Genomic DNA, 25037 nt, shown 5'->3' on the forward strand with positions numbered 1-25037 from the left:
CACTGCTATTACGTTGACTGGCCTCTGCCAACTCGACATTAACAAGCTAAACTATAAACTATGCTGCTGTGGATAGGCAGGCAGAAGTGCATTTGCTGTTCCTGCTCGCTGCTCACTTAAATACGCAATCAACACGAACAGCGATTCAACAACACTAACTACATCCAATAAAACACGCTGTAAAATTTAACTACTTTAAATGGCTAAGAGGATATTTCCTGCAATAGATTTACACTGCAAATCAGAAATGTTATTAGATTTTTATGGTGAATGATTTTAAAGCCTAGAATGGATTAGAATTAAAGAGTGGAACTTCAATCCTGTTGAGACACCGTGCGAGAGAGATGTTTGTATATTCAGCTCGTAAAGCCTTAAATAATTGGTTTCAGTAAACTTTTCTAGGTCCTTGAATATTTTAATTCTATAGACTAAAAATTATTGCTAATACAAAGTAAACAGTTTTGTATAGAAGTCGATATTGACGGTAGACTTACAGGGTAGTTCTGGCAACCGTCTTTCAACTCAGCACAGTTTTTTTTTCGTAAGACGAATTACACCGGCACACAAAAATAAAACCAGACCCACCTACCGACATGTATTTTAGCCACTGAATCCGAATCTGAGGTCCGTTTAACTCGTAAATCCTCAAAATTTCGAGAAAGATCCGCAATTTCGCAATTTACTCGATTACTCAGATCTGGTTAAAAACACACACCACTTTTTTTCTTATGTGCCACTGTTATCACTTCTGTCAACTTTCCTGGCAGCTCTTTTCTGCCTTTTGCAAGACTAATTAAATTCTGCTAACGAGGAGGTTTTAGCGTTATCCTGTTTATCTATTAGCAATAAGTTGTATAAAAAGTAAAAAAAAAATAATAATAATTTAACTAAGGGTGTGTTCAGAAATGCATCAAGCCAAAGCATCAAACGCATTTATTTCTAAACTATTATTTATAGAAATGTGTTATTTACGCAACTAGGGTCCAATTAGGCATTTAACTGTGGTTGCGCATATTGGACATTTCCATCAATTATAGTTTAGAAATAAATGCATTTGATGCTTTGGCTTGATGCATTTCTGAACACACCCTAAATCTCAAAAGAAAACTGAATAAAAAAATAAACAATTGTAGTTATAAAGGTAAACTGTAAAAAAACAAATATTAAAAAAATAAGTTTCTAAAAATGAAATGAAGTAAAAGAAATATTTTTTTAAACAATAAAATTTAAAAATCAAAAGAATCTTTAATTAAAACTGTTAAAAAACAATAAAAAGATTAAAAATAAATCCAAAGAAATTAAATTGAAGATAAAAGAAATTTAATTTCTAAGAATTAAATGGAATTAAAAAAATATTTTTCTTTTAAAATATGATGAGATTACAAAAAGTCTCCGTGAATACTTAGACGCCGGATGATATTAAATTCCACGACTGAGTGTGCGAAAGTGTAATCGTCATGTAAGCGTTGTATCATGACTGTAACGATTAAGCAACTATTTGTGATTGAACGACCAGTGTGGAGAAAGCCTTAGGCATTACAAAATAAATTTAAATTTTGTCAATTTATTGCTATAAATAAAACTGGTGCATTTTACCATGTTAAATTTGGCAAACCATTATCGGTTATATATACACACATACATATGTACATACATATTTTCCAATTCACCGTTGTAAGAAATTTGGTTTCGGTTTACCCAAACGATCTCCCCCTGAAAAGCCGATTTTTTTTTTTACTAATTAGCCTTCATAGCGTCTTCGTGTCAAATTTGACCTCGGAAAACGCGGGGTCAATACTTTTGATATTTTGTGACTTATTCTATACTATTTTTCTAGTTTTCAATTTTTTCACACACAAGATCTTCGGGTCAAATTTGACGCAATATAAGAAACCTAGTTTATTGTATTGCTGAGTGTAATATTTTGCTCAATAATCATGTTGACGATTTTCCTGTTTTGCTCGACACCAGTTAATTCGTCTCTTTCTCTTTTATTGACCTCTATAAATGCTTTTATATCGGGGGAATCCGCAGACTATTGATTTTTTTTTGTAAACGTGAAATGTTATCGACTTATATTTATTCACTAGTAAAGTAAACTCGAAAGGAATAAAACGCGTATATGAAAAATTTTGAACGTTGAGCCAAATGTCCTAGAGAAAAATTAAGGCTGAGGACATTGAAGCCATAGTAAATGAAGTATCAAGCGAGGCGAAATCTTGTTCTGAAAGCACAGATAAAAGGATAAATATATGCTAAACGGTCTGATAATTCCAGTGAAAGTTACATGTGCTAAAATTGCAACGAAAATGTTTTTCTAAATGTTGACACTTCTAAAAAAAATTTAAAGCGATTTTTTTTGGAAGGCATTTTCGTCATCCTTTGTCAAATTTGGTTTGGAGACAAACCGGTTTCGGCGTTGTGGCATCTTCAGTGTAATTTTTTGTTCCAAAATAAATCATCTTACCACCTTGTCTGCAAAATAAACCAACACCAACAAATTTAAAAGTGTTACCAATAGCACCATTTTCTCTACTTCAGCAATATCGGAAGGATCCAGATAAAAGTACGACTAAGGGAAGTCGATGCACTTATAACCTAATCACTTGTAAACAGTTTATATGTAACCAGAATTGTGAAACGATTATTTTATGTAACTAATGCAACAAATAAATACTAGAATTAATTTAAAATTTGTATTATGTGTTGTTATTATTTTTAATTTATTTCATATATATGCGTATGTTCATATATAGGTATACATATATTCCTTGCGCCAGTATTATGAAATGGACAAAATTTTACATAAATGTTTATAAAAACATAAAGTTTACTCAGTAGCTGCAGTGAAAAATAATATTTAAGGCCCAATAGTACAACTTTAATATGTTAAATCACTTTCGATACCAGTATTTTACTACATGGGTCAAATTTGACCCGAAAAACTTTAACGTCAATAATTTTGAAGATCTTATTAAGGTTAAATGTGTATCTTCTTATATTCAATTATAATGCACATTTATGCAATCGCACCCGCCAGTTAAGCGAAACTTTTAGGGAACTCCCTTAAACACGAAAGGGGAAAACTAGAATTGAATGAGTTACAAAACTGCGCACTCGAAAAATTCTAAAAGATCTGATTAAAAAGTAGAAAATTTGCGTGAAATTTTATTGAATTTCCCAGAGTTTTGCACAAAGTTTAGAAATTTTATTCTGGTTTTTTTGTTGTATGAAATATATTTTTATAAAATATTTGCGCAAAAAATTAACATAAAAATATTGTGAAAGATTCTCTGTGCCCATACTTTTTGCCGTTTATTTACCAACATTCACTTTTTAATGTTTTTTTTTTTAGTTTTATTTTTTCATTCGCTTTATTCGCTTTTTTCCTTTTATTTTTATTTTTTGGTTTGGTCAACATAATAATTATATTTTAGTATTATCTTTGCTATTTTTTTAAATAGTTCTTTAAAAAATCACGGGTTTTCTTTAATTGTTTTATTTAATTTGATTTTACTTTATTTTGTTTTCGTTCGTTTTTTAAGGCTACAATATTTCTATTTTGTTTGAACTTTACTTAAGAATTCAACACATTTGTATTTTCATAATTATTTATTTATTTTGTATTTTATTTTTGATTTAATTTTTTTATATTTATTTTTTAAATCGAATACATTGCTTTACTTTACTTTAATTAATTTAATTTTAATTTTAATTTAATTTCAAGTAAGTTCCGCCGCTGTTAATTTGTTACCATATTTTATTTTATGCTTTTCTTTATTTTTATTATATGTAGGATTTTTTATTTTCTCTTCCTTTCTTCATTTTCTTAAATTTCGTTTTTTGTTTATGTTTTTTTTTTTGTTTTTGAAGCACTTTCATTTACAATATTCATCGGTGAACTCATTTACCTTCGCAAAACATTTTTAATATCCATGCACTATTTGGCTTACACTTTTTCCCCATACACTCATACATATTTCTACCAACTATTGGTTACCCAACGTGTAGCCAAGCCAACCATCATTCATTCCCCTTTCTAACTACCTGCACTCTGCACCAAGTTCATTTCCGCCCATTTTAGCAGTTAAGTGTTTTTATACTTCGCATCCCTCGCGTAAAAATTGTGCCACTTCAAGAATAGTTAAAAAAAAAAACTAATAAAAATTGCGATCACCGCGAACCACATTTTTTACATTACCGCATTCCAGCCTCGACGCGCTGAAAACCCATTATGGCCTGTGGAATGTGATGGCTTGGGCGTTGGGTGATTGCATCTGAATTCAGTGGCTTCTCAACGGCAACCTGCAAGAACCACCACCCACTGCCGTGTTTTGTTTATTGTTGAGCTACCAGTATGTTATTATTTAGTATACATGTGTTTGTATGTGTAAGAAGGACGCAGTTGAGTAATGGCAGCCACTGGGTATTATGCGAAAAAGCCTCCTCCCCCTTAGCACCCACATTTTGCTACTATGGAGCCATTCATTGTCATTTTATACGGTTGTAGCTACGATTTCATTACGGTTGTTTTTTTGTTTCTTGCTTTCGCTCATTCGGTCATCCGAATTATGTCATTCATTGTATCCTTCCATACAGTATTTCAGTTTACGAAGAAGCCTACCATTAAATTTATTCTTTTCTCCACTTATTTTAATTTCCCTCCATCAACTGTCGCTGATATAAATCTATCAGAATTTACTGCTCTCACTGCTCCGGCTGGCACTCGTTGGTCGTTGTGCCCATTAATAATTAAAATATTCGTTGCGTTGCATTTTAATTCGTGTTGTTTTGCTGCATGCAACGCCCGCGACGAGTGGGCTTTCATTGCTGTTGCCATTTTAGTTGCTGATATTTTTTTATTTGTTGATGGCTGCTATTTTGTTGCGCCACTTGTATGTTGGTATCTGTTGTTTTTGTTTTTTTTTTTGTGTGTTGTACTGACGAAGGTTGCAGATGCCTCTCTTTTCCTCAATCCTATATCTGCAGAAATAATAGCAAAATAACAGCAAATGCAAATACATATGTAATTTTTAGCGTCGTTCCTCTGTCTTCAATCCGCATATCTGCCTACACATGCCACCTTAACGTGGCCATTTTAGCCCTTCGGCCATCCTTTGGAGACCGACCTCGTCATCTTATCTTATTATGTATATATCATACATTGATTGTTGGCTGTTATGACACTGCTGCTACAACATTTCTACTCCAACCCCTTATTTTCACCTTCATATTTGCTGCATTGTTCGTGGTTCCTCAGTGGTGGAGCTGAGACGCCTCTTGATGATGGTCTTCAACATTCAGCTTGCATTCGCTGGTTGGTTAATTGACGTGCGTAATACAAGCATTTGTTTCCTGAGTGTACTTATGAATACGTATAAGATAAGTATGTTTTCGCCTCAACTGCAGTGCTCAATGCGTCCTGGGGAAGAGCGACATAAAATGTGGGCAATTTATATTTCGCCAGATAGAATTTTGAATGTACATATGTATGTCTTTAAACCTGATTCCCCAAGATACCTTCAGCCTTCATGAATAAACAGAAAAAGCCTTGATAGCCCAACTCTAATAAAAAATGAGAGACGGCACATATCCCAAGGACGCATTCTTACATAGCTGATTAGAAAACCAATGAGTGATTTTCTATCAACTCGTAACTAATAAATATTTGTACACCTAGGGCCGCGTTCTGAAGTAACCATTAACTTTAAAGCTCACTGTATGTTTAAAGGTTGGATTACAAATAAAACTATGTCTAAAGATAAGCATTTCTATTATCGGTTTTGACGTATGCGTGTTTCTTGGTTGTAAACCAATTTTAAACCGATAACAAAATGCTTTACTTTAAACGCAATCATAAATTTTAAAGTAACCTTTAAATATAAAGTTAGCTTTAAAGTGAAAGGTTACATGAGAAAACTGCCCTTACCCACGCAAACTTGACCACCACTTTAAAAACAAAATGGGGAAGAATTTTGTAAATTAATAAAAAAAAAATATTTTTTGTAAACAGTTCAAACCGTAACAAAAGCTATATCTATAGATAAAAGTTTCAAACTTTGTAACAAATTTAAAAAACTGTATAAAATTATCTACAAAACTTCAGACTTTTTACGAAAATTTGGGGTATGAAGTTTAATAGCCCATTTAATTTTAATATAAAATGTGGAAGTCTGAAGTGGCCTAAATTTTCGGTAATTTTTGAAATTTTATTTTGGCAATGGTCTTGTGTAGTTTTCCATGTAACGTATGCTTTTTACACTGCCGGAACAAAGTATTGGTACAGCAAATTTTTCACAATGTAGGCAAAAATTTGTATTCTAATATTTTTCCGCCAATTTTGTATAAAAATATGGTTCATTTTACAACAAAAAACATAAAAACATAATTCCTAAACTTTGGGCAAAACTCACGAAAATTCAGCAAATTTTCAACCTTTCAGATTTTTTGGTGTTTTTTTTTTTAAGTATGCAGTTTCGCATTCCAGTACAAAAAATGCATGCTCGAAGTTAGTAAAAATCGCCTTAATTTTTGAGATTTTTTTGTTGAAGGTGATTTGCATTTTTTCCACATAAAATATTTTAGAAAAAAAATTTTCGTATGGAAGACTGTGTGAAAAAAATGCCAAAAATCAGCGGCAATTCCTAGCTACTTAAAACTTGTATTTTGTAATGAAATTGATTGGACTACAAATCTGCATACTGAGAAAAATTCAAAAAAATGTGATTAAAAAGACGAAAATTTGCATGTCCGGCAGTGTATATGGAAACAAATTTTCGGTAATAAACCAGAATTTCGAGCTAGAACTTGCACTCTATATACGGAAAAAAAATGCGCAACACCCTCGTCAAAAAAAATAAATAAAATCTCAAAAATCTACGGTAATTTTTAGCTATTTGAAACTTGAACTTTATTGGACTAAAATTGAATAAGCTACAAAACTACATATTTGAATATTTTCTAAATATTCTGATTAAAAAGTTTGAAATTTTGATCACAATTTTTTGAAGTTTGATTAATTTATGTGAAATTTCTGCAAGCTTTGAAGCTTCCGTTTCTGTGGTTTATGTTATAGATGAAATTATATTTTAAATAAAATGTATTGAAAATAAATAAACATAAGTTGCAAACAATATTATTTGAAATTATGGTGCTAAATCTGTGAGCATACATAGGTTTATAGGTTTTTTGGATTGTTACTGAATAAATATACTATAAATATGCGTATGCGTTTTTTTTTTTAACTTGTCGTACCGAACCGAAGCCCCGGTTCAAAGACAAACACCCGCTTTGAAGAACCAATCCAAAGGTACAAAAATGGTTCGAACCGTGAAACCAAACCTACCAAATTTTTCATCCGGTTCACGTCCCTTAAGTTACCGATTACATTTACTGCAAATGTTCATAGTTATTTCATTCACCTGTTTAGCATGTGTAATTCCCAACACGCTTGTGAAATTATTTGTTGAAAATGAAAGTTCGTAGCTTCATCCAGCAAATTTCAATATGTACTTAAATTTTCGAGACATTATAGCGTTTGTAATCTTGTACAGGTGGCTTCTGGATAAAACGTTTAGAGTTAAGTCGGAAGGGTTCAGAGAGCTATTGAGTAAAAAGTAATTTCTTATTAAGAATCCTACATTTTCTCAGTTTGGAAAATTTGCACCAGTTTAATTCATCACCCGCAAATGTTTAGCAAATGAAATATTCAACGATTTCGGAGTCCCAGATATGTGAATACATAGTCTAAAGGCGCTGGCCCAATGCAGGCTAGCTTTGCACGCCTTGCTTACTTTAATTTGCTTTGATTTACTTCAAAAACTCGTTTGGCCAAATGGCGGCTTGGAACGCTGTCAAAGCAACCAGTTGTGTAGTTAAAAAGTCAAGGTCTGTTTCCTTACACTAAGAATAATTTTGCCATAAAATTCCAGAAAATTAAAAAAAAAGAAATACAAAACAATCTTTTCATATATATTTTCAAATGAATGTGAATTAATTTTTGCATTTCAAAGGAATGATAATAATTATACATACATATATAATTATATGTACATTTATTAAAAACAACAAACACAAAACAAAAAAATCGATTTTTCAAGAGACGACTTACCAGTAGTTTGACATTATAAATATCGCCAGCTTTGTGTGAAAAGTTTATAAGCCTACATTTTATGAAGCCTCAAATTTTGATATACTTAGAGAGTAAGAGAAATTAAGGATTAATGTACTTGTTTTATTTTTTCTCGTTTATATTCAATAAAAGATAAATTTTATAAGTCCAAAAGAGGCCCCGAATATGCAATAAGGCCAAAATAATACGAAATTTTTTAACAGAGATCTAATCCTTCTGATTTGTATGGAGTTTTGCTTTGCTTTCAACACGCAAAATGTTGTTTTCAAAGTCCATGTAAAATTTGTGAAAATGGACTTAGCATCTTTTCACTTTAAGCCAGCGACATATTAAATATAAATATGGAAACATAGATTACTTTTTATTAAACTTTGAGTTACTAATATTATACATATATTTTTTTTAAATTACGTAAGAAAATTTTTGTACATAAAAAGATGCAGCAGTTTGTTTGAATTGATTTAGAACGGGAACATATCTTTTTGTCAAAAGGCTACGAAACGCTTTCAAATAAAACATATGCCTATTTGAAACTTTGAGGCGCTTAAAGCAAGTGAAGCATACGTTCATACGTTTTAGTATATTCCAAATAACTTTTGACAGTTCTCAAAGCGAAGCAAGCCAAGCAAGCCTGCACTGGGCCAGCGCCTTAAAAGCAAGTAAAAGTAGAAAAAAAATGTGGCAGCCGTCTGCATATCTATGAATCTGCAAAACATATTTGAAAATAATTCTTTAAAAACTCGCAATTTATTCAAACATGGAAAATGTTACTCATACCGTACATGGCGTATGAGTAACAATCTTTCCTGTTCATTTTTTTCATTTAACCATTCACAACTTTTTTATTTATCCATCGATTTTCTTCGTCAGTTGCTTGATTTTTTTTCGTTAAAGAAATTTACAAAAAACTGATAGTTTTTAATTTTTTCCCCCTGTTAAAATTTGAATTTTTTTCATATAAATGAAAATATTTTGGGAAAATGACCTGATCTAGGGCTGAAAGTTAAATATATGTGCTTCGACGTTTTTTGGGCATTTTCAAAACTTGAAAATTTCCCTACAGTGTTAATAGTATTAGTTATTAAAAATGAATTGAGCACTAGGCAAAACTTCTCAAGATTTTCATAATTTGACTTATTTTTAAATCACAAAATAAAGATATTTGGTTAACGTAAGTAATAATTTTCTTAAAAATTTTACTCTCAGTCTTTTTGTTTATCTTTCGTTTTTATTTTTTTGTGGTTTTTGTTTATCTCTCTTTTTTCCTATTTTTTTTGGTCTTTTAATTTTTTTATATTTATTTTTTACTTATTTTAAAGTTTTTTCTTTTGCATATACATATTTTTTTTTTCATATACGTATTTTTTAATTTAATTATTTTTTATTTATTCCTTTATTTTTTTTATATTTTATATTTTTTTTTTTGTAATTGGTTTATAATTTTTATTTTTTTTACCACGCTGAAGAAGAAGCAGAAGAAAATATTTACGTTGTCGAAATACTAACCACGATTTGAATAAGCTGAATTGAAGATTAGAAACAATAACGTCTGCTGCACCACCGCCCAGCACCTAAATATATAAAAAAAAAATATCATGAACGACGGACGCGCATTGGACCTAGCAGCAGTTCAAGTTGTAAACCAACCAGCAGCCAAGTGGAAGAAATCCAACGCATGAAGAGGAAGAAGAAGAAAAAATCCACTCCATAGGCCTTGAATTAAATTGAAATTCCTACAACAATAAATAAGAGTGCTCATGAGTGCATAGAATACCCAAGCAGACAGGCAGGCGGATGGCGGATGGCAGCTACCGTAGCTGCCTTAAAAACTACCCAGCCAACGAAACGCGCTCAATCTTCCCCAGCTGCCGCTGTTGCGAGCATTGTTCGCGCGCCTAACAATATGCCACATTGTTGGCATCTGTGGATATATGGAACGCATGCTGCAACGTGCAACATCATTAACTATGCAGCAGTCAGCATGTTGCAATATGCATGCGCTCGCTCGCCCAAGGATACTTGCCACAGCAGCGCGCTGCTTCAACTGCCCGCTTTCCTATATATGTACCTGCTTGTCCACGGACCTATGCTACCTTGCTCCTTAGCTGATCTAATTGCAAATGAATGCTTTTTATGGCGAAATTACGCTAGGAAACCAGCTCAAGCAGTGCGCAAGCGAGCAGTAAGCTTAATAATACGATGGGGGAAAAAACTAGCGCAAAAAATACGAAAAAAATTAACAGATTGCTAGGAAAGTCAACAAGGATAAGCTAACCACAATATTTGCAGACAATCGGCCGCACATCTCTCTCCCTCCCCGCTCGCTCGCTCGGCAGCACGCGTGATAAAATTAAGCAAAATATTTGCATGCGTGCAATGACTGCGCTGTGGTTGGATGCATGGATGGATGGATGGATGCGTTGCGTTGCGTTGAGTACCCGCAGGAGCGACCAAGCATACAGCCAGCCAACCAAGTGGGTCTCCAAACCAGCAGCTATTCAGCGTCAGGCACACTTATGCAACCACCCATTTCTCTACGTACAATATAACACAGCCTCCATCTTGACTCAGCTCCCCGTCAAATCTCCTTAATCATACACTTTTTATATTCATTAGAGGGCTGACTGCGAAAGGATTAATTGCTTACACTGGATACGAGTATTTGTTAGCAGCTGCATACGAGGCAGGACGAAGAGGCGCGAATATGAGGAAGGCTGCCTGAAATGTATTTGAATACGCATTGTTTGGCATTAATGCGTCGCTGTTGGTGCGCATTGAATTTACATAAAGACAGCCAACAAGGCGAGAGTGGGTATTATGCAGTGCACTCATACTTACATACATACAAATATGTTTGTATGCAGGTGTAAATGTTAAATGTTATTTTAGAAATGTGCGAAGGACTCAAGCTGCAGGTAGACTGCTAGGCAGTTGATTACAGCTATAGAATAATACTAGCATTAAACCTTGACAGTACAATAGCTGCATCAGAGCATTATTAAAAAAAATATGATGAAGTGATATGAGGAGATTCCACTTGTGTAAATTTGGATTTTGATAGACCCTAGAAAACTAATAACCAACTGACCCAACCAATCGCCAGCGCTAAAATATGCATACCCTGATGTTTTGACGATTTTATTGATTCATAGTTTGCATACTTACATTCAATACAGCAATAACCACAAGAATCATTTTTAATTTCATACAGAACTCTGGGAAATGCAAGCAATTTGCATCGAAATTTTCAATTTTTCAATTCGAAAAAATTTAATATTCAACTTCAATAAATAAGGTGCAAGTTTTAACTTGATTTTTGAAATTTTTTATCGCATTTTCTTCCAAAGGTATATGAAAGAAGCTACGCAATACACTCAGCGAAAAAAATTCTCAAAAATCAAAGGTAATTTTTAGCGACTTGAAACTTGCTTTTTATTATACTCAAATATAATCGGCTAAGAAACTGCATACTCAAAATTTTTCTATGAACTCGAATTAAAAATTTCGATGAAAATTTCTTGCATTTTCCCAAGCTTTCTATGAAACTAAAAAAATTCATTCTTGTAATTTTTGCTGTTGAATGAACTATGTTTTATAAAAATTTTATTTAAAAAAATAAGAAAAATTTGGTATGGAGAATATAAGTATGTAAATAAAATCGTCGAAACGTCGAGGTATGCATATTTTTGACACTGTCTGTATATACCATGGGTTTCTCATAAACGGCTTCACCGATTTTAATGAATCAGGGATATTACAAAATGCATCTTTTCAAGATTAGTATTCTAGGGTTAATATATAAATATTTTCTTTGAGGCTTGCCACGTTTTTTTTTAATTCCAATTTGTATCTTACTAATTTCAACGAGCATTTTTTTGCCAGATTTAAATATTAATATATTAAATAAATATACACAGTACATTGCCACTCAAAATATGTATTCTTCAACCTGGCCTTTTAATAGGGTTGCCAGCTAATTCAAAAATTCAATTTTTGTTTTAAATATTATTTTTTTTATAGAATTCTGTTTGTACTGAGTCGACTAAAATATTTTTATTAATTTACATTATTTTTCCAAATATTTTTTTTTTTTTTGTTTCAGTGAACACTGGGTACCTACTCCTTAGGCTTAAATATTAACGCATTGATAATATTTTTTTTATATAATTTGTATTAGATGTTCGTAATGTTAAATAACAAATTCCATTGACAATATAACATAAAAAAGTATTTTTAACTTAAACCTATCCAATTGATCATTATTTGATACGCAAATCTTGAAAACTTTTTATAAGTATATTTCAAAATGACGATCATATTTATTTCGCCACGTAAAATGCTAATATTTTCACCGTTCTTTCTTTCCAGCACACTTATCGCCCGCAATGTCCACCGCTGCCTCCACCGCCACTTACACATTTTCATCATCGTCTTCCATCTTGCCAATTGCTGCCAGCGCTTCACCATTTATACCCTCCACGCTGCTCTTCACCACATATCATGACATACAAGTCGCAAACATCACACGGCCGACTGGTAGTCCACAGATCGATGTCATCGTCAAAGATCTCACCGAAACGATGGCTATAGATTTCTATTATGCACGCAATTTGATTTGTTGGACCGATTGTGGTCGCGAGCTAATCGAATGTGTTAATCTGAACACATCGGTGCCATTGTTGAAGGCACCCAAACAAACTGTGATATCTGCGGGTCTAGATAAGCCCGAAGGTCTGGCCATAGATTGGTATACGGATAAGCTATATTGGACGGATGGCGAAAAAAATCGCATCGAAGTAGCGACACTTAGTGGCAAATATCAAAAGGTACTCTTCTGGACGGATTTGGATCAGCCACGCGCTATTGCGTTGGTACCGGCGAAACGTCTGATGATTTGGACCGATTGGGGTGAATATCCGAAAATTGAACGTGCCAGCATGGATGGCGATCCATTGTCGCGCATGACTATTGTAAAGGATAATATTTTTTGGCCCAATGGTTTGACGATTGACTTGAAGAATGAGCTCGTCTACTGGGCGGATGGTCATTTGAAATTTATCGATGTTATGAAATTGGATGGCAGCAATCGACGCACAGTTGTTGGTAATTTGGAATATCCCTATAGTGTGACGTACTTCAACAATCGGCTGTTTTGGACCGACTGGTCGAAGGGTGGTTCGCTGAACACTTTTGATTTGAAATCGCATGAGTTGCGCGAGCTAATCGATACACCAGAGGCACCGATTTCTGTGCGCACTTGGGATGCGTCACTGCAGCCGTTCGAAGATAATCCTTGTCTGCACAACAATGGCAACTGTTCACACCTTTGCCTACTGTCTACAAATGCGCAAGGCTATAGCTGTGGCTGTCCGACGGGTGTTAAATTGATTTCGGAGACGAGCTGCGCGAATGGCTCACGGGAAATGCTCTTCATTGTGCAGCGCGGCCAGATTAGCAAGATATCTTTAGACACACCAGATTTTACGATATTTCCATTGCCGCTGGGAAAAGTCAAATATGCAATTGCGATTGACTATGATCCCGTGGAGGAGTACATTTACTGGTCTGATGTGGAGGCGTATACGATAAGACGTGCACATCCTGATGGCACAGCCATACAAGACTTTGTGACATCTGAAGTGCGACATCCAGACGGACTGGCAGTGGATTGGCTAGCGCGTAATCTCTATTGGACTGACACAATAACAGATCGAGTGGAGGTATGCCGCTTAGATGGTTCGGCGCGCAAAGTGTTGATCTACGAAGACCTGGAAGAACCGCGTGCCATTGCACTGGCACCTACGCTTGGTTGGATGTTCTGGAGCGACTGGAATGAAAAAAAACCGAAAGTAGAGCGCTCTTCTTTGGATGGTTCGGAACGTGTGGTACTTGTATCCGAAGATCTTGGTTGGCCGAATGGCATTGCATTGGATATTGAGGCGAAAACAATTTACTGGTGTGATGGTAAAACGGACAAGATTGAGGTGGCCAATATGGATGGTTCGGATAGGCGTGTCGTGATTAGCGATAATCTCAAACACTTATTTGGTCTAAGTTTGCTAGATGACTACCTCTACTGGACAGATTGGCAGCGGCGTGCCATTGATCGCGCGCACAAAATCACCGGCAACAATCGAATAGTCGTCGTTGACCAATATCCCGATTTGATGGGGCTGAAAGTGACGCGCCTTCGTGAGGTGAAGGGCTTTAACGCATGCGCGGTACGCAACGGCGGCTGCTCGCAACTTTGTCTCAATCGGCCAAGTGACTACGTCTGCCGCTGCTCAACAGAGTACGAACTGGCGAGCGATAAGAAAACATGCGTCATACCCGAGGCGTTTCTGCTCTTCTCACGGCAGGAGCATATCGGGCGTATTTCGATTGACAACAACGAGGGCAATCACAACGACGAGAAGATACCTTTCAAAGATGTGCGCGACGCACATGCTTTGGATGTCGATGTGGCGGATAGACGCATCTACTGGAACGATCAGAAGTCGAAATGTATTTATCGCGCCTTTCTGAATGGCTCCTTTGTGCAACGCATTATCGATGCTGGGCTCATCTTTCCGGAAGGCATAGCCGTCGACTGGTTATCGCATAATATTTACTGGACAGATTCGGAAGCGCGCCGCATTGAAGTCGCGCGCTTGGATGGCACCAGTCGTCGTGTGCTGCTGTGGAAAGGCGTGGAGGAACCGCGTTCCCTAGTGCTGGAGCCCAAACGCGGCTATATGTACTGGATTGAGTCGCCATCTGATTCGATAAGACGCGCCGGCATGGACGGCTCCGAACTGCAGACAATAATTTCTGGCGCGAATCATGCAACGGGTCTTACTTTTGATCCTGACACGCGGCGTCTCTACTGGGCAACTCAATCGCGTCCCACAAAAATCGAGTCTGCCGACTGGGATGGCAAAAAGCGGGTGGTGCTGTTCAACACCGATGTCGATGAGCCGTACGCAATGGCGCTCTATCAAGATTACGTCTACTGGAGCGACTGGAACACAGGCGACATTGAACGCGTACACAAGATGACGGGACAAAATCGGACTCTCGTGCACAGTGGCATGACTTACATACGTTCGCTGGTGATATTCTATCAGAATCGTCAGACGGGCAGCAACCCATGTAAAACAAACAATGGCGGGTGCTCACAGTTATGCTTGGCTCAACCGACGCGACGCGGCATGATCTGCGCCTGCCCCACGCACTACACATTGGCTAAGGACGGCGTGTCCTGCCTGTCACCCAAGAACTATGTAATCTATAGTCAGCGCAACAGCTTCGGACGTTTGCTGCCGAACACAAGCGACTGCCCGAATGTGCCGCTGCCGGTGCTGGGCAAGAACATACGCGCGGTGGAATATGATCCAATTTCGCACAACATTTACTGGGTGAGTTCAGAGTGCGCAAAATTGCAAGCAGCCCAAGCTTAAGTGGCGAATTAATTTTTCTTATATTTTTTAGGTGGAAGGACGTAGTCACAGCATCAAACGTTCACCCGCGAATAGCACGTTTGTGAAGGTATTAGTGGGCTCCGGTTCACAGCCTTTCGATATCGCGCTGGATGTGATTGGCCGCCTACTTTTCTGGACCTGTTCACACTCGAACAGCATCAATGTGACGAGGTAGATGGCAGGGCTTAGCATTTTTATTCAATTGAAACATTTCTAAATATTATTTTCTCTCCTTACAGATTCGATGGCGATTCAATAGGCGTCATAGATACCGGCGACTCAGAGAAACCGCGCAACATTGCCGTGCACGCCATGAAGCGTCTGCTATTCTGGACTGACGTGGGTAGCCAACAGGCCATTATACGCGCGCGCATTGATGGTGCTGAGCGCGCAGTGCTCGCATTCAAGCTGGAAGGTGTCACAGCACTTGCAGTGGATCAGCAGAGCGATATGGTATACTATGCGCATGGCAAGCGCATCGATTCTATGGACATAAATGGCAAAAATAAGTAGGCTTAAATTGGCAGTGCCAAATAAAAATTGAAATGCTAAAATGTTCTATTTTTTATTACGCAGAAAAATTCTGGTTTCCGCCCATATTTCGCAAGTCATCTCGCTGTCCGCACTTCAGGGCTTCGTCTATTGGTTGGACGATAAAACTGGCGTGGAGCGCATAAGCGTAAATGGCGATGGTCGTCGACCGGAAATGCAGCGTCTGCCGCAAATAACCGATATTGTCGCCGTCTGGACACCCGAGTCGAAACTCTTCCGCAATCACACCTGTCTGCATAGTCGCACCAAGTGCTCGCACATTTGCATAGCCTCCTCGGAGGGACGCGCGCGTGATAATTGCTCGTGTCCGAAGAACCTCATGTTGCTCGAGGATAGACAGAACTGTGGCGCTCTACCCGCTTGCGGCCCGGATCATTTCACATGTGCGGCGCCGGTTAAAGGCGATGGCTCTAGTAGTGATATGAATAAGGATTGTATACCAGCTTCGTGGCGTTGTGATGGACAGAGCGACTGTCCGGATAAATCTGATGAGGTGGGTTGCCCTTCATGTCGGCCTGATCAATTCAGCTGTCAGTCGGGCGAGTGCATAGATAAGTCGCTGGTGTGTGATGGCACAACTAATTGCGCGAATGGTCACGATGAGGCAGACTGTTGCAAACGGCCGGGGGAATTTCAGTGTCCCATCAATAAGGTAAGTGGCAACGCTGTTAATGAAGTTGAAATGGCTACACTAATCTCTATATCGCTATCAATATCTCCTTACAGCTCTGCATCTCGGCCACACTGCTGTGCGACGGTTGGGACCATTGCGCCGATGGCGCTGACGAGTCAGCGGAAATGTGCTTACAAGCGAATACGCGTCGCATGGCGCCCGCTTCTGATAAGAAAGCCTTCATGATACTAATCTTTGCCACCATTGTCATAATTTTCTCCATTGTCTATCTACTTCAAGTCTGCCGCACACGCATTGGCAAAAGTCGTAACGAGCCCAAAGATGATCAGGCATCTGATCCACTCTCGCCTTCGACACTTTCCAAATCACAGCGCGTCTCAAAAATCGCCTCCGTCGCTGATGCGATGCGCATGTCCACATTGAATTCGCGGAACAGCATCAATTCCTACGATCGCAATCACATCACAGGCGCCTCCAGTTCCACCACAAATGGCAGCAGTATGGGTGCCTATCCCATCAATCCGCCACCTTCGCCAGCGACGCGTTCACGTCGTCCCTATCGTCATTATCGCATCATTAATCAACCACCGCCACCGACACCCTGCTCGACGGATATTTGCGATGAATCCGATTCGAATTACACCAGCAGTAAATCGAATAGCAACAACAGCCATGGTGCTGCCAAGCCGTCCACATCGTCTGCGGTGATCTGCATGCAATATCAATATGACAGTGAGCCATATCCGCCGCCGCCAACGCCGCGCTCACACTACCACAGCGATGTGCGAATAGTGCCGGAGTCGTCATGTCCGCCATCGCCATCGTCGCGCTCGTCGACATATTTTTCACCGCTGCCGCCACCACCCTCGCCGGTGCAGTCACCCAGTCGTGGTTTCACGTAACATTTTGAGATTTATTTGTAAAAAATTGTAATATTAAGGCTATGTTGTGTATGAGTGCGCGCGCATGTGTAGTTGTAATTTTGTGTAATTGAGTTGTGTGTGTTAGTTGTACGAGCGTGTGTTGATGAACTCATTATTTTACTGAAAGTTTCAGCTTTTTAGTTTTACCATGTAACTAATAATTTTAATGCCAATTGCAATGACGTAACGTTCATATCATGAAAAATTGCTTCCATCTACAATACATATTTACCTAGCTTTATTTATTGAAAAGTGCCCTAATGTTTAAGTGTAGAGTTAATTAAAATTATTTTTTTTTTTGTCTTCATAATTGTACATATGTATAATGGGCTAAGTACGCTATATTTCAAACGACTTTAAAAAGCGCGCCTCTACTGACTGCAGTCAGACAGAAAAATTTAAGTATGATCACCCTACAACAAGGGTCATTACCGAATTTTTGTGTCGTGGTATTGCGTTTTAAAATTTTAGAATTCCGAAAAAAAACGTGAATACCTTTGTTGCCTTTATAATATTTTAAGTAGAAATATCTGTAGGATCTCAAATTTAGAGAGAATTTACTTTTAATTTCGATAGTTTTCCCATTTTTGCCGCCGGCTATGCGTATCGTTAAATTTTGTAAGTGTTAAACTTGTTACTACTATTTTGAATATATGATGCTGAATATTAGCATGCAGCAATAGACTGTTTTTTTCTTACATATTACAGAAAAAGATTACTTGGGACCATTTTGCCGGTGGATAGTTAGCCCTTATTCGGGAGTTAAGTATCCTTTTTCAATAAAATATTTAGGCCTCACTATAAATAGAATCAAAATTTTTTAAATCTAAATTATTGAAGTGAAAAAAAGTTTCGGTCAAAAAGTTCATATCGCGGGCTCCAAGTGACCATTTCAAAATTTTACAAGATAAGCAGCAATGTTCAAAAATCAACATACATAAAAAATACTTTCATGTCAGCTTTGAAGATGCCAGTAAACTTTTGATTTATCATTTGAATTTTACTGTAGATGCCTGCTTAATAATATTTTTTAAAAACTTCCTTTTACAAAACATAAATGTCACTCAAGACCTTTTGCATTAATGACGACGATATGTGCAAATTATCGCCCGGATAAATGAATGTCATATGTGAAAAATGAGCCAAATTGAAGTATTGGTATTGAGTAAAATTTTATCGTTGATTTAGTACATTTTTTTGTCACATTTCATCGTATGTCATAAAATATTCCTGCAATATTGTTGCCAAAGGAAACATAGGACAAAATGCTATTAAAGAAAATCATACATAAATTTAAAAATAAGTAATAATAATAATAAAAACAAAATAGTTTAAGAAATTTGTGAACTACTTAAATTCTCTGCGGCCTTTGAGATAATCTATCGTCGGGTTTTTGGGAAATGTCGGGAATGGAATGTCGTCTAATGTAATATAGTACGACATTAATTTATCTGGGCGACAAGCAATTTTGAAATATTTACGCTCACGGCAAAAAGTGTTGGCACAGAGAATTGTTCACAATATATGCAACAATTTTTATTTTTTCCGCAAATTTTTTATTAGCTATCTAAACTTTGTACAAAACTATGAAATATTCAATTTACATGAAAATTTTCAATTTTTTAATCGGATTTTTTAGAATGCTGTGGGTATGCAGTTTTGTAGCCCTTTAAAATTTAGTATAATAAAGTGAAACTTTGAAGTACTTACCGTTGATGTTCGGCAATTTTTTTCACGCTTTTCTTCCATATGTAAAGTTATCTGGCAACCCTTGACGACGAGGCATGTCTGCAAGAGAGAGGCAGCAGGGAGTAAGTCGGTAAACGTCAGCGAGAGAGACTGGTCGTGTGCGGAAGCCACTACGAATATTTGCTTATCAATCAATTAAATAACTTTTTCTATTTTCTAAAACTAAATTACTTAAATAAACCTAATTTTACTGAGTACAACTTAAGCGTTGTGAGTACATGTGTTTTGCTTGTCTCATAAAACGGCCATCCCGACACATACAATACAAATTTTTCGAAAATACTTTATATGGAAAAAATCCGTAACGTAAATCGGTTTACAATGTTGAAAACTTCCATGAAAATTTCCATGAAAATTTATTGAATTTTCCTGAGTTTTGCACAAAGTTTAGAAATTTTATCTTTATGTTTTTTGTTGCTGTAAGAACCATATTTTATAAAAAAACTTGCAGAAAAAATAAAAATGTATGCATAGTGACGGCTAAAAGGAAGGTTGGCAAACTTTTCAAGAACGCCCTACGTCAGAATTTGGATGAAGAACGCCTTATTTCAGGATTTGATTGAAAAGTGCCCTACTAGAATTTGCTTGAGGAACGCCCTATCTCAGAATTTGGCTCAAAAACGCCCTATCTCAACTGAAAATATATTTTGAAAATATATACTTAACAGCACGAATTTCGCTGTGGTGAGTTCGCCGTTCGCCGGTATTTTTTTTTTTTTATAAGTGATGCCTTCATTATAAGCCTTTATAGTAAATCGCTTCTTCCGATTCTGCTGCTCTATCAAGCCTCGACTCTGTTCTAGTTATCATATTCATTACTATTTCCGAATCGTGTTTAATTCAGAGCTTAAGTTCTTGTGTAAGACTTGCATTCGAATTTAGATCAAATCTATCAGGAAGTCAAATTTTCTTCATTGCACCGCAAACTACAGCCAAACCCGAGTTACAAATATATTAGACCGCACCCGAGCCCGAACGTTCGGTCGGACTCTACCAAATGTGCTTATTTGTTTAATTTGACAATGCATGGAGAAATAAATTCACTACAAATTAAAAAAAATAAATATATAAAAAATCCCAAGAAAAAATTAAGTGACCACAAGGTTCATACATTTGCTTTTGCTTTACGAAAAGCTTGTAAATACAAGAATAAAAAACATTTCAAAAATATAGTAAGTGTTAACCTCTGCAATTTGTATGTATGTACATAATGATTGTTAATCACATCTAAAAATGTAAGATTAAATTATTTAATATGATACATTTGCATATGTATGTACATATGTATATAAATGTGTTTACTTTAGGGCGGGTCAATTTGTATGTTGAATTTTTTCAACCATGTGAGTAGGGTATAGTAGTATCTATTCCACAAAAAATTCAAAGAGAATTAGCCGAATAAATTATGGATCTAAAATCAGTTTCGAGATTGCCAAATTGCAAAAAATAGGCAACCAATGCTTGCAACAGAAATATACGTATGCCCGTTCAACGTTGTTAAGGAAAATAAATTATATTCGCAATTTGGGAAATTCGAAATTGATTTTAGACCCATACTCCGATGACTTACCGCATAATCAAACAAAAAAATAAATAAATAATTAAAAAATAAAGACCCCCCTAATGTGCATACATATATAGAACATTCATAGGTACATTAACGTACACATATGTTGTTTTTAGATTATGTAGTTAATGAAAATGTTCTGTGTGTGCATTAGTGGAATTAAATGAGAAAAAAACGCAAGCAAATCAAAAAAGTATCTAACTGTGTAAAAACTGTGCGAAAAATCAGCGGTTTTGTTGAAAGTAGATAAGACTAATTAACATACATACAAATAACTTAATTAAAAGAGCAAGGCTTTGTCAAATTCCATACAACGTATCAATGTAAATATAACTGTAAGATTATAAATAATTGTCCTGTAAGTGATTTCCAAACATAAACAGAATCGCTTCCATTTTTTCAGCCTATATTTATCGTTTTTAAAGCATAATGAACATCTATTTATTGTAATTATTATTTGTTAAAGGTTCTAAAAATAATTTTTATTTTTATTACACTCGATATTTTTTTTTCTTTCTAATATTTTTTTTTATCATTTTACGTATTTATTTTTATTGTTTTTCATTGCTGATTTAATTTTTTATAAACTTTATTTTAGTTTTATTTCTTATCACAACCCACATTTTAATATTATCCTTGCAAATAAATAATTTGTTATTAATGCCAAAAAGTGCCTCACTAATTTTTCTCTACACTCATTTCATCCAATTGTTACATTGCCAAACGAAGGCGCATTAAAAATTGTATGCCCTTGAAATGTTGAATGTTTACTTGTTTTTATGTATTTACAAAAAAAAAATATGTAATTAAAATCAATAACTGTATATCTTTCAATAAGTGTAGGTTAATAAATGTAGTTAATTTTAATACAAATAAAAAAAGAATACAAAAAATATATACTTTAAATACTAAATTAATAAATATTAGAAATTCCAAAAGAAAAATGTAATTAAGAAAAGTGTTTTGAAATGAAACATAAAGAAGAACTAAATCAATATACTATATTGATTAATTATGGCTCTAAAAATGAAAAGTGATTTTCTTTTTAATTTTAGGGCAAAAATGCTTCGTAACCATGTAAACCTCCTAAACTTACTTCATTTTGTATGGTTTACGTGGTTACGAGGCATTTAAGCATTTCTAAGGACACCCATATTATTTTTGGTTACAAACATTTTAAAAATTCTAAATAAAAATCACTGAAAAAATACAAAAGGTTGCTAGTGTACCCGACTTGTTCAACGAAAATTTTTATGTTTATTAATTTTACAAAATGGCCTAACTTAAGGACGAGCACACCTAAAAAAAAGTTAAACATTCTAAAAATAGAATTATTAGCAAAAAAACAACAATACCAATAACCACATGATCAAGTGAATTGCAGCGGAATAGCTGCGCTTGATTGTGTTGGCATAACAAAAATGAAAATAGTGGAAAAAAGCAAACGATAATTTACAAGGCGTACTTAGCACGGTGCATAGGCAACTGGCTGAGTCAGTGGGATCGTCGGTTCGAATCCTACTGAAAGAAGTCTGATGAGGAAATGTGGTGATTTCCGAAATAGCTATCAATCACTTCTACCATTTTTTCAAATTATTGTTGCTTTTCCCCCAATAAATTTTCATTAAAAAAAAGGCCTCGAGCTCAATATAAATTGTTGAATTTTACAAAATTTTTGCATTTTTAGGTAATCGCATGGGGAGTTTTTTAAACTACGTACAAAGTATTGGCACAGCAAATTTTTCACAATATATGCAACAATTTTTATTCTAATATTTTTCCGCCAACTTTGTATAAAAATATGGTTCATTCTTGGTATGTTTTTGTTAAATATTTGGAAATTTTTTTAGTTAAATATTTGCAAAATTTCTTAAGTTAAAATTGTGTTGAAAAATTAAACAAATTTTCATCTTAATTTTGAACTTTTTATTTTTTATTTTTTGATACGTAGAAGTATGTTGTGTAATTCTAGTTGTGAATGGTCTAAGGAAAATGTGTAATGATATTTTTTTACCTTCCTTTTATTAACTCGGGATGTAACTATGTAATATTGATGCGCCTAAAAGATGCAGCGATTTCTATTCTCAAGTTACATACCTGATGATAGTACGAATGGCAATTATAATAGGGAGGTTTTAGTTTTTTAAACTATAATTTTACTATTTATGAAATATGTGCAGGAAATAATGTTACTCATACGCCATGTACATGGCTATACTCGTATGCACATTAGGGTAGTCCAAAACTGTATGTGAAAAAGTAAAGTCCGGATTTTAATGCTCTCACTCACCCCCTAGGAGTGTTCTATATTTAAAAAATATACATCTGCCTCTTTATTTCGAGATCAAAAAATATTTAGAGGTCGCTGAAACTTTTCGATGTATTTTATATGAAAAAAACATGTTTCGTAGAAATAGTATAGAATTCTTGAAAATCTATATTTTTCGATCGAAAAACTTTGTTTCTCTTCAGGAAAATTATAATACCCAATTGTTTATTTTACCATTTTCTTACACTAACGATTTTTTATGGGCCCCCATTGCGTTTAAGGTTTTTCGGCGGACCTATAAAAAATAGTTAATATTAAAAAATTGATATATAAACAACTGGGTATTATTATTGGAAATCTCCTGAAGAGAAACAGAGTTTGCCTTTAGAAAAAAATTGATTTTCAAGAATTCTATACTATTTCTACGACAATTTTTTTTCTATATAAAATACATGGAAAACTTTGAGCGCATTGAGCGACTACTAAATATTTTTTGATTTCAAAATATTAAAAAACAGGGGTATTTGTTTTGATATAAAACAATCCTAGGGGTCAGAGCGTTTAAAATTCCTACTTTATTTATTTTGAACCACCCTAATGACATAAGCGTGCATGGCTGTGAGTAACACTTTCCATGTTAAAGTTAGACTTTTTTCTCATACACAAACTTAAAATGAAAATCTACGACCCAAAATTATGTTTAGGTGTCTCGGCGTTTTTGTGTGCCATTTTAGCGTTCCTACTGTTTAATTTAAAAAATATTCATCGTCAAAAAGTATTTCACCATCTAATTATTTGCTAATTTCCCATTTTGTTACTTTTCAAATGAATATTTTTCCAGTGTCAACTGCCATTATGCTCGTAATTAACACTCAGATCTCAAATTTCACAGGTCTACAATTTGTGGTTGAATAAATGGCGAGTCTCAAAAGAATATTTAAAAATATGTGAAATAAAATATGTATTTAGGTGCTTAATAAGTGTTAATAGATATAACAAACTGCGCACAAAGTCATACACACATATTTATGCATGTACATATGTACTATGTATGTATGTACATTAGACTTGGTCGCGAAAATAAGTTTGCATTTAACCCCTACTTACTTTGAGAGGATTTTAGGGTCATAAAAATGAAAACACTTTGGAAGCGTGAAAATAAATTAACAAACAAAAAAAAATACAGTGACTTGAAACTTCAAGCCAATGATGATGTTGTTGATACGCCATGGCATGCAGACTGGCTAACAGGCTTGCTATGGCGTATGAGTTATCTGTCAACATCAACACTGTAACTTTTCTATTTACTAATAAATAAAAGTGTTATAATTTAATTTTGGCTGAACGAATCAAGAATGACCCTAACACCACGTCTCCATTTCCTACTAAATGTGTCTTAACATCTGTCAAATTCCTGTTTTAACTTTGTCCCGTTTTCTGATGTGGGCAACTTGCTGTCTTAACATATCACTTTTAAAATGGCATCAAGCCAATCAGATCGATCTTTACCCAATGTAGATGGCGCGGTAAAATGAAAACTGAGTTGTCAAACTACGAAATCACAGCTGATGTTAAGTAAGCGATGGTAAGAAATTCAGCAAGACAGATATGGTTTAACAGTAGAAATTTGCGGTATCCACCAACATTTCTGTCTTAACATAGCTCTTTTAACAGAATCTATAGAAGGTGGAGGCATGCGGTTAAACCTCCAAGTGTAATTAGCCGATGAAACAAGAACCCAGTAAACGAAAA

The 25037-nt window shown here is 35.3% G+C and overlaps 1 protein-coding gene across 1 annotated transcript in view; it reads left to right on the plus strand.

Moving 5' to 3' along the window:
• Nucleotides 1-18186, plus strand: part of arr (low-density lipoprotein receptor-related protein 6) — a 183263-nt gene extending 165077 nt beyond the window's left edge. Inside the window, exons 3-7 of the mRNA XM_017612872.1 lie at nucleotides 12500-15528; nucleotides 15602-15762; nucleotides 15831-16100; nucleotides 16168-16795; nucleotides 16870-18186. Of these exons, the coding sequence (XP_017468361.1) occupies nucleotides 12500-15528; nucleotides 15602-15762; nucleotides 15831-16100; nucleotides 16168-16795; nucleotides 16870-17679 (4898 nt within the window). The 3' untranslated portion in view covers nucleotides 17680-18186. The remainder of the gene's footprint in view (nucleotides 1-12499; nucleotides 15529-15601; nucleotides 15763-15830; nucleotides 16101-16167; nucleotides 16796-16869) is intronic.
• Nucleotides 18187-25037: the final 6851 nt, after the last annotated feature.

This window comes from Rhagoletis zephyria, unplaced genomic scaffold, assembly GCF_001687245.7.
Source record: "Rhagoletis zephyria isolate East Lansing unplaced genomic scaffold, Rhagoletis_zephyria_1.1 Rzeph_scaffold_00016, whole genome shotgun sequence".
In the NCBI taxonomy this organism is placed as follows: Eukaryota; Metazoa; Arthropoda; class Insecta; order Diptera; family Tephritidae; genus Rhagoletis; species Rhagoletis zephyria.